At 42.3% G+C, this 16,360-nt stretch overlaps 1 protein-coding gene across 1 annotated transcript; it reads left to right on the top strand.

Moving 5' to 3' along the window:
- Window positions 1–11,572: 11,572 nt before the first annotated feature.
- Window positions 11,573–13,360, top strand: LOC147880479 (putative protein phosphatase 2C 6). The gene is made up of 4 exons (XM_087370841.1): window positions 11,573–11,882; window positions 12,081–12,404; window positions 12,496–12,601; window positions 12,803–13,360. Exons 1-4 carry the CDS (start codon window positions 11,763–11,765, stop codon window positions 13,108–13,110), a joined length of 858 nt encoding a protein of 285 aa, XP_087226967.1. The 5' UTR covers window positions 11,573–11,762; the 3' UTR covers window positions 13,111–13,360.
- Window positions 13,361–16,360: the final 3,000 nt, after the last annotated feature.

The raw sequence follows: 16,360 nt of genomic DNA, 5'->3' as shown, positions 1-16,360 counted from the left end.
ACTCAAGTACATCCCTGTTGGACCTTCTTGTCCATTTTGACAAGCATTATGTGTTGGATATAGTTAATAGATATGAATGAAAATGAATCGCACTGAGATGCTGAATAAGAGATTCGGAAAGAGAATAGACATGAACAAATAAGCTATCTTATATTCCAAGGAAACATAAAAGAGGTATAAAAGTAAGCAATATAGAAATCTCCTTAGACCTATGGGTCTTGTTGTTCACATACCATAAAAAGAGATAAAACTCCTGTAGTCATAGATCCATTGCTCGTTAGAAAGATAAATAGGTCAATCTCGGCTACTAGCTTGCACTACTAAGAGAGTTTCACCACTAATGTCAAACCCTAAAGGAGCAAAAGGCACTTGACCAAACCACCAACCTTTGCAGTGTCTTCTTCACCTCAACTCCTAAACCATAGCTATTAAGGTGCCACCACAAAAAATCCCCCTCAATCGAAGATGAAAAATGACACACCAGACATGGCTTATTCCCGACACAATAGTGAATACACAAAAGCAAAAGAGTTTTGCAAAAAAAGTTAGATTGAAAGCCCAGAAAGAGTATGAGCACTCAAGGAGCACTTGCACCAAAAATCTTTCTCACAATCACTAAGAGGGGACCTACAAAAGAGGTTTCGCAATTCAATACTGACAGAGGTAACTTTAACCAAAATGGATGGCACAACACTAAAGCTATGAGTCTTCTTGCTAATATATGCTCTCTCTAGCCCTTTGAATGGCGTGCAATGACCCCTATCTTCATTAAGCAATGTAGAAACCATCTCATTTAAGCTAATATCCTAACTCATGCATAGTATCTTAACAATATCACCATATTGTGATGGATGGTAGAACGACCTTAGAACCACCTTCCTCCAGTCTCACTCCTAAATTTGTCAATTGCTTTGCGATAGAGTGCATCTTATTCAAATGCTCACCTAGCTTTTCTTTGTTTGACATGCGTGTCCCAAAGAATTTTGGCTATACCTTGATCTTTGAATTCTTCATCCTCAAATTAAATTATGTTTCTATCATCACCCAATTCTCTTATGCATATTTTTCAAGTCGATATGGTGATAATACCCACAGCCAAGGGCTCTCTCAAGTATGCTAAGTAAATTTTTTTAGTGCTATATTGTTACTAGGTTTCTTCTCAACACTTAAAAAAACTACCCACAGGCTTCGATCCATCAAATAAAGGCAAACTTTAAGGTGCCATACAAAAATTTTGATCCATTACACTTTTCCTATGTTGTTGACCTTTCATGCATGGATTCCTTGATTGTGTATACAATCACGCCTACAATATCATTTGTAGGAACAAAGTTGATAGATATGCATGTAAATGAATCACACTTAGATGACAAGAAAGAGAAATGACATGAACAAAAAACCTATCTTATATGCAAAGAAAATACTAAAGCAAGATACATATCTACCTCCTCAGACCTATCAAACTTGTTAGAGGTCACATAGCATAACTGAAACTCACACACACAGAGCCATAGCTCATTACAAAGATAAATATGAGAGTGCTCTCAACGGAAGCAAGAACGGAAGAGGGAGAGAGAGAAACAGAGAGCCACACAAGTTTTGGTTGGTGCAGAACCACCCTAATCTTCTTTTTCATTTATTTATATATGTGTTTGAGTATTGTACATAACCAGGGTAAAGGCACAGTGACCTTTAACCCCCACAACCTCCCACTTAAAGGACAATGTGCCTTTAAGGGAGAACAACCAGTGAGCATACTATCCAATGCCCATTAATACACGACAATACTCAAACCACTGACTAGGTAGACTCTTCGTCAGCATATTTGTAGGGTTATCATCTGTATGAACCTTGACAAGCTCTATGCACTTGTCCTCAAGTACCTCCCTGATGAAATGGTACCTGACCTCAATGTGTTTGGTCTTTGCATGAAAGACCGGATTCCGTGCTAGCTGAATAGCACTCATGGAATCACTATGCAATGTTGGTACACTTGGATAGTCTGAATCTATGTACCCAAGTACACGCATGTCTCCTTTACCAAAGCAGATGCACATCTCCTTGGTACCCTTCATGTACCTCATGATGCACTTAACTACCTCCCAATGCCTCTTTCCTGGATTAGCCATATACCGGCTAACAACTCCCATTGCAAATGCAATGTCTAATCTAGTAGCTATCATAGCATACATAAGACTCCCAACTGCTGATGCATAAGGAACCTTGGCCATCATGGCCCTTTCCTCATCTGATTTGGGACTATCTGTATGACTCAGTTTCACATATGGAGGCAATGGAGTACTCACTGCCTTCCCCCCCTCCATATTGAAATGCTGCAATACTTTTGTAACATACTCTTTTTGTGAAAGCCAAAGGAGTTTCCTACTCCGATCACGCGTGATGCGCATACCAAGAATATGACCTGCAAATCCCAAATCCTTCTTATCAAAGGCCTCATGCAACTTGGACTTTAATGCATCTAGCTCATAAGTATTCTTGCTAGCCAATAGCATATCATCCACATATAGTGCCAAGATTATCAGGCTATTATCCTTAGCCCTTTTAGTGTAGAGGCAGTGATCAATTTCACTCCTTCTAAAACCCTGGGACCAAATGAAAGCATCAAACTTCTGATACCATTCTCTAGGTGCTTGCTTAAGACCATAGAGACTCTTCTTCAGCTTGCAAACTAAATGCTCTTTGCCCTTTTCTTCAAAGCCTTCCGGCTGCACCATGTAAATTTCCTCATGCAAATCCCCATGCAAGAAAGGTGTCTTGACATCCATCTACATACGCTCCATATCCTCTACTGCCACTAGTCCAAGCATGCATCTAAGTGTGGTCACCTTCACAACTGGAGAGAATATCTCATCAAAGTCCACACCCTTCTCTTGCTTGAACCCTTTAGCAACCAAACGGGCCTTGTACCTAGGCACATCATCACCTGTGACCTTCATTTTGTAGACCCATTTACATGGCAATGCTTTCTTTCCATGTGGCAAAGAAACCAAGTCCCAAGTCTTATTCTTCATAAGTGAACTCATCTCTGATTTCATAGCATACTCCCACTTGCGTTGATCCTCGCGCATCATATCCTCTTTGTAGCAAGAAGGCTCCCCACAATCAGTAAGCATCACATAGTCTACCCCTGGAACAAACTTATTAGGCGGTCTACACACTCTAGAAGATCTTCTCAAGGGCATTTCAGCTTGCTGTCCCACCTGCATATCAGCCACATTTGGCTCATCATTTCCACCAATAGATGATCCATCATCTACCCTTGATTGTATACCTGTGGGAGTACTTGGTGGTGCCATTTCTTGCACATTTGGTGCATGGACAGCTTGCTGTCTATCAACATATGCAGGTAGATTCACATCCTGGAAAGTGATTCTCCTCATTTCCACATCCCTCATGGGTGCCTTATGCATCTTCTTCTCATTGAAGACCACATCATGGCTGCGTATGATCTTTGCTTCTGGATCCCAGAGACGATAGCCCATCTCTCCACTTTCACCATAACCCAGAAAGATGCATTTCCTAGACTTCAGATCTAGCTTCTTTCGAAGCTCTTTTGGCACATGTGCATATGCCTCACACCCAAATATACGCAAATGAGAGTAAGAGGGCTTCTTGCCACTCCATGCCTCTTCAGGAATACCACCATCCAAACTCTTACTAGGTGATCTATTGATCACATGCACTGCAGTCTTCATTGCCTCAGCCCAAAAACCACCAGAAAGACTTGCATTGGAAAGCATGCATTGCAACATTTCTTGAATGGTACGGTTCATCTTTTCTGCAACTGGATTTTGCTCTGGAGTACGAGGGGATGTGAGCTCCCTCTTAATCCCACGTGTATCACAGAAATGCTGAAACTCATGAGAGAGATACTCTCCACCATTGTCAGTTCGTAGGCATTTAAGCGTTCTACCTGACTGATTCTCAACCAAGGCCAGCCATTTCTGAAATACCAGGAACACATCACTCTTCCGAGCTATAGCATAAGCCCACACTTTCCTAGTTACATCATCAATGAATGTCACATAGTATTCAGCCCCGCCTAATGACCGTGTAGGCATGGGACCACATACGTCTGAATGCACCAAATCAAGCATTTCAAACTCTTTCTTTCCCCTTCTTTTATGGGCTGATTTAGTCTGCTTCCCATAGAGACAATGCTCACAAAATTCAAAATCAGAGAAACTCAAATGCGGTACATAACCCAAACGGCATAAGAGTTTCATTCCATTCTGGCTCATGTGCCCCAACCTGCAATGCCACAAAGAAGTGCTTGGCTGCTCGGTTATTGCAACAACATGATCAAATACCCCTGATACATGTAAGGGATACAAAGTCCCACACTTGGCACCCCTGGCCAAAAGCATAGAGCCCTTCTGAATTTTCCAACTCTGAAAGCCAAAAATGGTGTGAAAACCATCATCATCTAGCTCACCCACTGAAATAAGACTCTTGGTCAGCTTAGGCACATGTCTCACATGTTTCAAAACAAATGCAGACCCATTTGCAAAAGAAAACTTTATGTCACCTGCTCCCACTATGTCACATGCATAGTCATTTCCAATATGCACACAACCTGTCTTTCCACTGTCATAAGTGGAGAACCATTCCCTATGGGGAGTAACATGGAATGAAGCACCAGAATCCAAAATCCAATCCTGGGAATATGCATCATCTGAAGTGGTAAGCAAGTCTGCAGATAAACTAGACATGAAGAGAACGTCATTGTCACTATCATGTGTGACTGCATTGATTTGCTCGATCTTCACTTTTCCTTTGTCCTCCCTTGGACTCTCTTCCTTTTGATTTGCACCCCAATTTGCATTCTTTTTCTTTTGCTCTCTTTTTAGCTTGTAGCAGTCCTTTTTCATATGGCCCTTCTTGCCACAGTGGTAACACTCAATGTTCCGTGCCCTGGATTTGCTACGAGACTTCCCTCTTTCTTGGGACTTCCCCCTGAACTGTGATCTGCCCCTTTGCACATTTAAGGTTGCATCCTGCTTGTTGCCGTCCATAGAATTCCGTCTAATCTCCTCGGCCAACAATCTACCCACAACATCATCAAATTTCAGTACTCCACCAGGTGCAGAGTTACTGACAGTTGTACGGAAGGTATCCCATGAGGATGGCAATGAACATAAGAGAAATATTGCCTTAGTCTCTGTGTCAAAATTCATTTTCTGAGCCTGAAGCTACTGGCTGAAAATAATATTGAATTCATTCAAGTGAGAAGCAATGGAGACCCCTTCCTTCATCTGCAGCTCAAACAACCTCTTCATGAGGTAAACTTTATTAGCGGTAGTTTCCTTCTCATAAGTGGCACACAGTTTCTTCCACAAATCTTCCGTAGTCTGCTCATTTACTACTGTGAAATAAACTGACTCTGCAAGATGAAGTCTAATAGTAGACTTTGCTAATGCATCCAACTCATTCCAATCATCCTCAGACATATTTGCAGGCTTAGCTTCAATCCCTGCCAAGGGTTTAATCTGCTTCTTTTGAATAAGCACATCCCTTATTTGTTCTTTCCACAAAGAAAAGTTTGTCCCATCAAACTTTTTAATGCTAAAAAACTCCTTTTCAGACATGGAAGAGGATGCCATGATGCAAATAAAACAAAATCCCAAATGCTAGTGCCTGCAAGAGAGAATCACACCAAATACCAGGTGCACCCAAATGTGTATGCCACAATAGAGTGAAATATCACCAAAACTCAAAGCTCAAAGCATCAAAAGATGCATCTAACTCGTGCATATACTATGCATCCATACGAGCAAATCTGGCCCAAAAGAAAATGCCAACTGCAATGGCAATCTAAAATGCCAATAAGTGCCAAATGACTCAAGCATAAACACCGTCCACTGGCATATGCATTAATAATATCTCATCCAAGAGAGCATAGCACTATCAGTGCATCACCTGCAATGTGTCAAAAGCTGTCCCTCAGCATAAAATAGCATCCATGTGCAAAGCATCCATAAAAATAGCATCCCACAAGGCAATTTAGGCCTATCAGCACATCCAATAAGGACTGCAATGCATCCAAATGGCTTATAAATCATCCACTGGAACCCAATGCATACCACGAATGAGCACACAAACACTGCTCAAACTGCAACCAGAGTGATTTGCATAAGGTATGCTCAAGAAATCATAGTCCCACGGTAATGACCGCTACTGAAAATAGAACCTGAGATGCCTCAAAACATAGGCGCCATTGCATAATCGGACTCAGCAAGAAAATCTACAAATATCTCTCTTCTGCCAGAACTCCAAAATCCCAACCGATGAGTGAGAAATGGGAGTTAACACTTATCCACTGCCATGTGGCATAAATCTAAGGTTTCAAAACCTTAGAATGAAAAATGCATAACAGAGAGACGAAATTGAATACACAGAGATCTATAACTCTGAAAATCCTCCACCGAATCGCACAAGAACTGATAGGTAGGGTTTTTTGGGCGTCCGAAACGCAATGGGACAGACGGTGGTCTCAATCACTGGGTCCAACACACGGTCTGAAAAACGTTTTTTGAAACAGAGCTGTTTGTAAACTCCACCGGAGTGCAAATGATGAGTAACATAGAAGTTTTAGAACCTCCTCAGTCCACCGGAACTGACAGATCTGCAAATGGTTGCTCCAAACTTGAGTTCCAACACCCGGGCAGAAAAACGCAGAAACTGACACAGTGAGTCAGAAATCCAATGAAATGATCCCAGATTCAAGAATGAAGGTGTTTCCAAGCTCCTGAAGTGAAGTGGACACCAAAAGCAAGCAATAGTTGCCTGTACAAGTCAATACGGAGTCTCTGTCATCGAACGGAACAGGGAAAAGCTCAAAAAACGACTTTTTCTTTGAAACCACTTAACAGGCTCTCAAAACCACTTCGCAAAGCCAAAGTGACTTTTCCAAAGGTTCCTCCAAGGTCTCTGCACACTCGGATGCAAGTAAAGTCACCCACAAAGCTTTCCACAGAGCTTCTCCTTCTTCCCACAGAGCTGCTGAGCTTCAAGCATTCACGCACGCTCAGCTAGATCACCCGAGCTCTGATACCAGTTGAGAGTGCTCTCAACAGAAGCAAGAACGGAAGAGGGAGAAAGAGAAACAGAGAGCCACACAAGTTTTAGTGGGTGCAGAACCACCCTAATCTTCTTTTTCATTCATTTATATATGTATTTGAGTATTGTACATAACCGGGGTAAAGGCACAGTGACCTTTAACCCCCACAAAATATATTGACACACCATCATCATATGCTAGTAGAATATTGCTACCTGTGCACCACCAACATAGTTTCTCACCAATCTCAGATCTCAAATGAGCAAAAGGCACTTGACCAAACCTTGCAATCATTGCAACTTCTCCATGCCAATGAGCTGCATGTTCTTCCACATTCCCACAAACTCCTAAACCATAGCTATTGAGATTTGCCACCAACAACATTATGCAAAATCTAAAGGATAAATCAAGGATCTCTTAGGGGATGGACATACGGGCCCTTTATTTTTTAGTCTCCCTCTAGTTTGGCATTTTCAGCCACCTTCCTAGATTTTTCATGCTTGCATGAGTCTCTTTCATACTTAATAGAAGTTTGAAAAGGAAAGGGAATTTTTTTTGGTAGTGTTTCTTTTCTACTTTCTTGATAAATGACATTTGAAAAATGGAAACTTTGTGAAAATATTAAAGGCTAAAGTGCTTCGAAGGTATTTGTCAAGATGTTACTGTGCATTTCATTTATTCTAGTTTCAAGGTATCATTCAAGATATTCCTTGTGTCCCATTTGCATGTCCATGGGCATGTGATAGTTTCCATTTCAAATGTGATTAACCAAATTGACTCCATATTTGTACATGATTTCGTCTAACCTTAAAATATTAGTATCTTTAATGGTGATTTAATTGCAGTGTTTAACTTAATCTTTATGGACCAAATAATGTTGCCCCATGTTGTGAAGTCTGCTAGAACAAGCATTAAGAGTTGCTCCCATTGAGAATAACAATTTGGGGTCCCCTTTCCATCTCGCTACAAATCTTCATAAATGACAAAAAACTTAGTAAAAAATAAGTGGCTTTACATGAATGACTATTGTTTACTGTGTGTTTCTATGATAAGACTAAACAATGAAATGAATGTGTCCATGGGACACTTAGTCATTCTATTGATCAACATGATTTTCAATACAAAAAGACATAGTGAAAGCCTTGAAGGTTCAGTTTTGTTCTAAATACAGAGTTTATGGAATAAGAGGATTTGAGTTCACAATTTGAACAACAATCATTAAAGTTCATGCATATACATCTCAAAGCATTTACATGGGAGAGGGAACATTGAAACTGCTCAAGATTTGCTAAAGTGTCAATAGATTTGTGATGTACGAAATTTCTTTAAGCCTCGTAACGACCTATACTAAGCATAGAGTTAAAAGTAAAAAATGCCAACGCAATATACCATCATGCAATTATTCAACAATGGTGTGGGGCATACCTATAGGAAGGATAATGTAACGAGGTACCAAGAAAAAGAATGTTTTTTATCAAGTTATAAACTCAATTTGATCAATGGTTGATAAAGATATCTTAGAAATGAGAAATAATATACAATCCTTGTTACATTAGTACATAGCATCTCCTTCACACTCATAATTGTGTTTGGCCTTGTAGCCGAAAGGCGATGAATGTTTATTTTGGCTCCTTGGCATTGTTGCTCTCTCTGTCTCTGTCTCTGTCTCTATCTCTGTCTCTGTCTCTGTCTCTGTCTCTCTCTCTCTCTCTCTCTCCCTCCCTTGTCATACATTTGTCTTCCTTTCAACCTACCCTCTCTATGCCTTATTTTGCCACCTATGCTCTCTCTCTCTCTCTCTCTCTCTCTTTCTCTCATTTCTCGTGCCCCTAGTGTACATGTTTGATCATGAATGTCACCCATGTCAAATTGCAATTTGTCCCTTTTATTTGGGTCCATTAATAATTATTAATTGTAAATTTGAAGAGTTCTAAAATGTATAGCCCTAGTATGCAATAATGTTGTTTCCTTCATGAAGCACAATGCACATATTTGTTAAGGAACTTTTGAATGCCCGTTTTCGTAGAAAAGAGCAACTTTAATCAATATCTAATGAAAATTTTGGGACATTCTCATTATGCCCAAAGCCTTTTTGACCTTGCTAGGGGAGTATGTTTTGGGCATGGTAAGTTCATAGGTGGTTAGGGCTAAGCTCTGGCAAAGTTTGTACCCATCGAGCTATGCCACCTCTTAGGGGTAGTGATTCCTCTTTTTTAAAAGAGAAAATCGGTGGCTTATGTTTCCGAAATCAGGGATGCACCCACTTGCTATATTCTCCCCCCCATCCCCCCCCGCTCCCCCCCCCCCCCCCCCTCTCTCTCTCTCTCTCTCTCTCTCTCTCTCTCCCCTCGACCAAGCGTTCTGAATGATTAATTATCATTCACCTTGTTTTTTTTGTGCCTTTTTAATGAAATATAAAATAAGAATAATATGATTAATGGGATCATTACTAGTGTTCACAGAAAACACATCACAAAACTTGGGGTTTCAAATTTTGAAGGTTTTTCTTGAGAATTTGCCTATTTTTAAGCTAAAATATAACTAGATTGCCTAAAATTTTGTAGATTTTACAAAATTGAGAAAAAAATTTTTACGGGTGAAGATTAAAATGTTGCAAGTTCACTGTATATGGTTTGCAGGTTTGGTGAACACTACTTAAAGGAGCTACAACACCTGGCTTTTTAAAGCTTTTTATGAAATATAAAATAAGAATAATAATAAGTGATGGCATGACCCAAATTCCAATGGCCGAGGGCCATGCCGACATCATGGGTCAAAATAGGCATCTTGACTGGGGGGGGGGGAGAAATTGCTCACGGAAAAGATGGCGGGAATTTAAAAAAAGAACCTACTTACATTATTAGGGTAGCCATGTGGCATACGGAGAGACGGTTGCGCTGGCCTTTCAACTGACCTTTTTGAGCAACCAACACGTCAGGCGTGGGCCCGAGGTCGGCGGTGGGCAACGGTGCCACGCGGCCCACCCTCTCGGAAAAATCCTCGCCCAGGGTCGCGTGGCAGGCTTTCATTGGCGGGAAGACATTTAAACAGCACTACGGTTGGGACGCTTCGAGTGTACCCGCTATAAGGTAGGTAGCGCTTATCTCCTCTGTCGTCGAAAGGTGGGCCACAGAGTGATCTGGCCTCGCCAAGTGGCACCCATCGGCGGTCGCATGACTAGACACGCGGACCAATGGACGCTCTCCACGCGCAGTTTCGTATGCACGGAAGCTCACGCAAGTGCGCCGCGTGGCCGAGCAGCCGCCCTTCGGGGAGCCCTTGGGACACGTGGTTAGGGCCGATAATGATAAGCGGGACCGTGTTAACGTAGCATAACGAAGGGATTAAGGGGCTCTTCCTTCCAGCTGTTGGAATTTGACAGGTTCCTACTCATTCGTAGCTCCGCCAAATATTGCCCTTCTCCGTCCATCGTAGTTCATTTCGTCCCTCTCTTCTTCTCCTCCTCACTGAGCTCACTGCTTCGTAGCACTTCTCACAGGACAGTCGCATCGGTTCGTATCTCCTCACCTGCACCGGAAAACATTGCAGTAGTTTTTCCAGCTTTTACACTCGCAGCAGATCACTCTCCTTTTGGGACTACGGGAACAGGTGCGCTAGATTATACCCAGTTGTGGAGGAAAAGCTCTGCGAAGTGGTTGCCCGCACAGTGGAGAGGCAATTCAATCTCTTCCGTGGTCTGTCAAGTTGGACATCTCTCCCACACTTTTTCTTGGTGAGTTGTGGGTTCATAGAGCGACATTTATTCTCTCAGTAATCGTCTCAATCCGCTTCACATTGTCCTCGTCGACTAGAAGCGGTCGATTAGTGATCCGTCTTGGCTTCTACAATTTCCTGTAACGAAAAGGACACTCCTCGGAACGTGAACTGAGTTTGGGGTTTCTGGACGCACGGATCTGTAAGATGAGAGACTGTAACCAAGGCTCAAATCTCTTCTCTACAGTCTCAGGAAGGGTATTTTTGCATACGTCGTCTGGCAGGAGGTGCGATAGCTCGTTCAATTATGAAGCTTTTGTAAAGCGGTAAGAGATTCTCGATACTGGTCGACGTGATACGTTCTGAACGGACTGTGATATAAACTTTCTTGTGGCTAAGAGCCTTGAAGAACCGCTTGTCCTCCGGTCGGTTGGTCTGTTAAGGTATGGTGCTCGACTCAGGTAACCTGAAGCCGGAGGATGGCAGAGGGATGAGGACCGTGGATGGCAGCGATGTGACAAAACTGGCAGTTGACAAATGGTCGTCCACTGGATCCAGCGCTTCACGACACTGCGAGACGAAGACGATAACAGCGAGGCGTAAACGGTTAGAGATTATGCGCTTCAAGATGATGGCAGAAAGCGAGGGTTTTGAGGAGGGGGAGGCGGCGGCGAAGAGGCAGAAGGTGAACGGGATGATTGTGTGCGAGGTGGAAGGGGGGGATGAGGCGGGGGCGGGGGTCTGCAGGGCATGCAAGGGAGGGGAGGCAGGGGCGACGATTCGGGTGGAGGTCAGTGTGATAGAGTGCTGCTGCGCGGCGGCGCAGAAGGGAGCAGCGGCGGCGGCGAGAGGGCCTTTTGCCTTGACAGGGGCGGAGAGCCAGGGGCGAGGCGGGCAGGGGGCGGCGGAGGAGGGGCGGAGCTGCCCACCTTTCGGTCTAGTAACTGTGTGCGGGCGACGGAGAGAGATGGAGGACGCGGCCGTGGCGCTGCCGGAGTTTCTAACGCTGCCAGCGGCGGACCTGGGCGGCGGAGCGGCGGAGCCCTTCCATTTTTTCGGCGTCTACGACGGCCACGGCGGCGCTCAGGTAAAGTATCTGCAACGCTTGTCGTATGCTCCATGTCGAACTTCTCTCCAATCCCAACGGCATCTGCGGGGGAGTATCGCTAAATCTGGAGCACCTGCGGGGGAGTATCGCTAAATCTGGAGCACCTGCGGGCGAGTATCGTAAATCTGGAGCACCTGCGGGCGAGTATCGCTAAATCTGGAGCGTCTGTGTCCGCAGGCGGCGGAGTACTGTAGAGAGCGGCTGCATGGCGCGCTGGCGGAGGAAATGAGCGGCGGCGCCGCGTGGGAGGCCGCGCTCGGGGCTTGTTTCCGGCGGGTGGACGCGGATTTGGGCGGGGAGTGCCCTAAAGGGGAAGAATGCACGAAAGGAAACGCGAAGGCCGGGCGCTGCTGCCCCGAACCCCGGGCGCCGGAAACCGTGGGGTCGACGGCGGTGGTGGCCGTCGTGGGCGGCGGCCGGATCGTGGTGGCTAACTGCGGCGACTCGCGGGCGGTGCTCAGCCGGGCCGGCAGGGCGGTGCCGCTTTCCAAAGACCACAAGGTAATAAACCCGCCCCCTCTTTCTTTTTAACATCTCCAGTCAAATTTAACCTCCGCCTTGCTATCGCTAAACTCTCGGCTAAATCTGGCAGGCAGATCGCCCAGATGAAATGGCCCGGATAGAGGCCGCCGGCGGCCGCGTCATACCTTGGGACGGGTACCGCGTGCTAGGCGTTCTGGCTATGTCGAGAGCCCTAGGTAAGCACTAGCTGCGCCTCTCTAATTACGTAATTACAATTCTTAATTACTCATTAGCGCCTTATTAATGTGATGAAGTACCTAAACACTACATGTGGTTAATCATTTTTAGTTAATTCATTAGAGTTTTTAATTAGGTCATTAGTGATGTTGATTAGGTTATTAAATCCTGATTAAATACTAAATATACCTCTTCTTCAGGCGATCGTTACCTTAAACCCTTCGTCATCCCCGAGCCTGAAATCTCCTCCACTGCTGTCTCTTCCGATGATGACTGCCTCATTCTCGCCAGCGATGGCCTCTGGGACGTTCTCTCCAACGATGTCGCCTGCGATGTCGCTCGCCGTTGCCTCGCCGGTTGGCGCAGCAAGCGCTCCCCCTCCTTGTCCGTCTCTGATGAGTCCCCCGCTCAAGTTGCTGCCGGCCTCCTCACCAAGCTCGCCCTCGCCCGAAACAGCAGGGACAACATCAGTGTCATCGTGGTGGATCTCAAGGCTCACTCTCGATAACTGAAAGCTTCTCTTTTACCTCTTCTCTATACCTGATTCAATCCCTCTATAAAGATTTTGTTTCAATACGTGAAAAGCATCTAAAGATATTTGCTGCCCCACATATATCATCTGCTTTCGATTTTTGTAAATGGGCTGGGCTTTGTCCCTTTAGTTTTGGAAATGCACACTTGTGATTAGATGCTGGAAAGATGTGTCTACTCTCGAGCTACATGTACCAAGTCAAACACAATTTCATTGAGAAAGCCCATTTCACTTCCTTACTTCTTTGTGTTGCAAGTCACTTCTTGAAATCCGCCCTGTTTTATTATTCTTTCCATTTTTCCTTTAGGTATTCATGCTTTTTTTTAATGCAGGCAAGAGATAAGTAACTTAGCATGCGCTCACTCTCTTATTTGGGAAGTCTCTCAAGGTAGAGCATCATAGTAGTCCAACACTTAAAATTGACTTTTTATTTTCTAATACCCATACGTAATATCATAACTTCAGGGTATGCCACCATGGTTGCATCTGAATGCCCTTTTTAATCTCTCTTGTAGATTCGCTCATGTTTTCTTCGCGTGAGATTAGAACAACATTATCGGGTGTGTGTAAGGCTATATGATAATGACACTTTATAATGAGAATAAAATGAGGTTGTGGTGAGTGTTACTTGTAAAACTAGGGTTTTAGTAAATGCTAAAAATCCTTTTTAATGCCCATTTACCACTCCACATTGAATCCTAAACATACGGTAGATGATGGGGGCTATTAATTGAAGATTAGAAGTTTGGTAGATGGTTAGCAATGGCCTTTGCCTTTTTTTTGAGTCCATGTGCATATCATAACTATTTTGACATTGCATTCCTTCTCTCGATGTCCATTCTTGTTCGTGTAATACTTAGCTCTAGAATCCTTTTTGGAGTCCTTAAAACAAGATTGTCAAGGAGAAAAGTAGTCTAATTAATTTTTATATAGACCCCTTTTGTTCATATATAATTACATTGTGCATCAAATTGTGTGTCTATTTATAGTAGTTCCAAGACACTCTTACTTCTATTCGATTCTATGTTTTTTATCAGTTTACTCCTAGTTTTTACATTGTGCATCAGATATTATGGCTATTTCCAAGGTAGTTTTAAGACACTTACTTTTGTTCGATGGTGTGTTTTCCATTAGCTTTACTCCTAGAAGGGAATCCTTGAAGAAATTTGTCAGCACATAGAATTACTTTAATTCCAAATGCCAAATGTATTATAGCCAAATGGTATCATGATGAACCCAAGTTATGCAAGCAAGTCAAAGCTCATCCCAGGAGGTTTCATCTACTCAATTGATAGAAGTGATAGGCTTTTTCCTATTGTTGTAATACCTAAGAAAAATGGAACACTCTGAGATTGTGTAGATTACAAAAAGTTACATGTTAATTCTTGATCCTTTTCCTATTTCATTCAAAGATGGTAATTTGGATCAAGTTGTAGGACATGAGTTGTACTCATTCATGGATAGTTACAGTGGCTAGAATTAGATTTTTGTTATACTAGAAGATTAGACAAAACTACTTTGTCACTGAATGGGGTGTGTATGCCACTAAAGTCATCCTTTTAGACTTAAGAATGCACCTTCTTCTTTCCATAGATTTATGGTGGAAACTTTCAGGGATTAACTTTCAGGGATTATCATATTGAGTTTATTGCCATATATTTGGATGACTTATGTGTTTACTTATAGTTCACTACTAATTTGCATTATTTGAGTAAGGTATTTGATAATTGGGTAGATGTAAACAAGAAGGTATTTCGTTTAATCCAATCAAAAGTGTTTTCTGTGTCTGAGTTGGTGATTGAATCTGGTAAGATGAAAGCCATTGAACCTATACTTGAACAGTTTGGTTTGAATCAAATTACATATTCTATTGGCTTCATCAGTTTTTGTAGGCGTTTTATTAGGATTTTACTAAAATTGCTACTCCAATATATGAAGGATGCTAGGTGCCAATGAACTCTGAAGATATCCAAAGTTTTCCATGAGTTAAAGTACAAAGCTTCTGAAACACCAATTCTCAGACAACCAAGATGGGATGTTATATTTCATGTGCATGTGGACGCTTCTGGTTATGTTATTGGGATTATTTTAGCTCAACGAGATGGTAAGAAAGATTATCGTATTTACTATGCAAGCAAATTGATATATGAGCTTGAGTTCAATTATAGCACCATTGAAAGAGAAGCCTTGGGAATGGTTTATAGTGTTTGGAAATTTCATCACTATTTATTGGGAAATTAGTGCATTTTTTATGTGGATCATCAAGCTTTGTTATATCTTATTAATAAAAATATCATTCAGGTTAAATTGATTAAATGGATGCTTTTGTTGCAAGAATTTAATTTTAAAATTATTCATAAGCTTGGTAAATCACATATAGAAGCGAATTGTTTATCTCGTATTCCATAACAAATGTTGGAGTCATGAGTTACTACCAAGCTTCTTGATGCCAATATATTTGTCGTTGATGCTAGTCTATTTGCTGTTGATTTCACGAAAATGAGTAGGAAAACTTGATACAGTATTGTCTCAGGATACTTTTCAAATTCTTGGGCACAATATACTTGTCATGACAAGATTTCCCCCTCCTTTGAATTACCTACTGTGTCTAGGTAGCGAATAAATGTAATTGATCAAGCTTAGTAACTTATTCCAATCTTCGTTGTATTGCTTGAGATCTACCTAGTCCATGTTCTAAAGGGATGCGTAAACTTAGGATGAAAAAATCAATTGGTATAACAACTTCTGATCCAAAGGTCATTCAAAATGGAGTAGGAATGGTTTTGACCTTATCCATTCTATAATCTCATAATGCTGCATGCAATTTGGTATCCAAATCAATGCGAGTAGAATTAATTATTTTTATGAGTACCACCTTCAAAGTCTAATTGCTGGACTCGGCTTGTCCATTACATTCAGGGTAGTAAGTAGTAGTAACTCGGTGAATAATCATGAACCTTTTGTCAAATTTTTAAATACTTCATTCACGAAAGGAGTGCCTTGATTAGAATTAATGTTTTCTTGGGTGTAGCCATCTTTTGTGAGGTTCAAGGCATTTTTTATATATAGGTATCTTGCCTGATCCATAACTTATTGATTGCTCAACGGAATGTTAATTGCTATGGTTAACAGTTCATGCAAGCACCATATGTTTTGCAAGATAGAGTGGAGAAGTACGAGAGTATGTAAGGTAGACAATATGAGATCTGCCTTGGAGCAGTATGTT

Source organism: Dipteris shenzhenensis, chromosome 32, assembly GCF_047967505.1.
Source record: "Dipteris shenzhenensis isolate YYH24624 ecotype China chromosome 32, Dip_SZ_1.0, whole genome shotgun sequence".
In the NCBI taxonomy this organism is placed as follows: domain Eukaryota; kingdom Viridiplantae; phylum Streptophyta; class Polypodiopsida; order Gleicheniales; family Dipteridaceae; genus Dipteris; species Dipteris shenzhenensis.
The sequence above is the reverse complement of the archived record's forward strand: the minus strand, read 5'-3'. Positions and strand labels throughout refer to the sequence as shown.

What these genes read in the sequence shown, in the direction of transcription:
- LOC147880479 (XM_087370841.1), top strand. Translation starts at nt 11,763, where the DNA reads ATGGAGGACGCGGCCGTGGCGCTGCCGGAGTTTCTAACGCTGCCAGCG. An exon ending in CGCTTTCCAAAGACCACAAG is followed by an intron (nt 12,405 to 12,495) that starts GTAATAAACCCG and finishes TAAATCTGGCAG; the next exon opens with GCAGATCGCCCAGATGAAAT. An exon ending in GGCTATGTCGAGAGCCCTAG is followed by an intron (nt 12,602 to 12,802) that starts GTAAGCACTAGC and finishes CCTCTTCTTCAG; the next exon opens with GCGATCGTTACCTTAAACCC.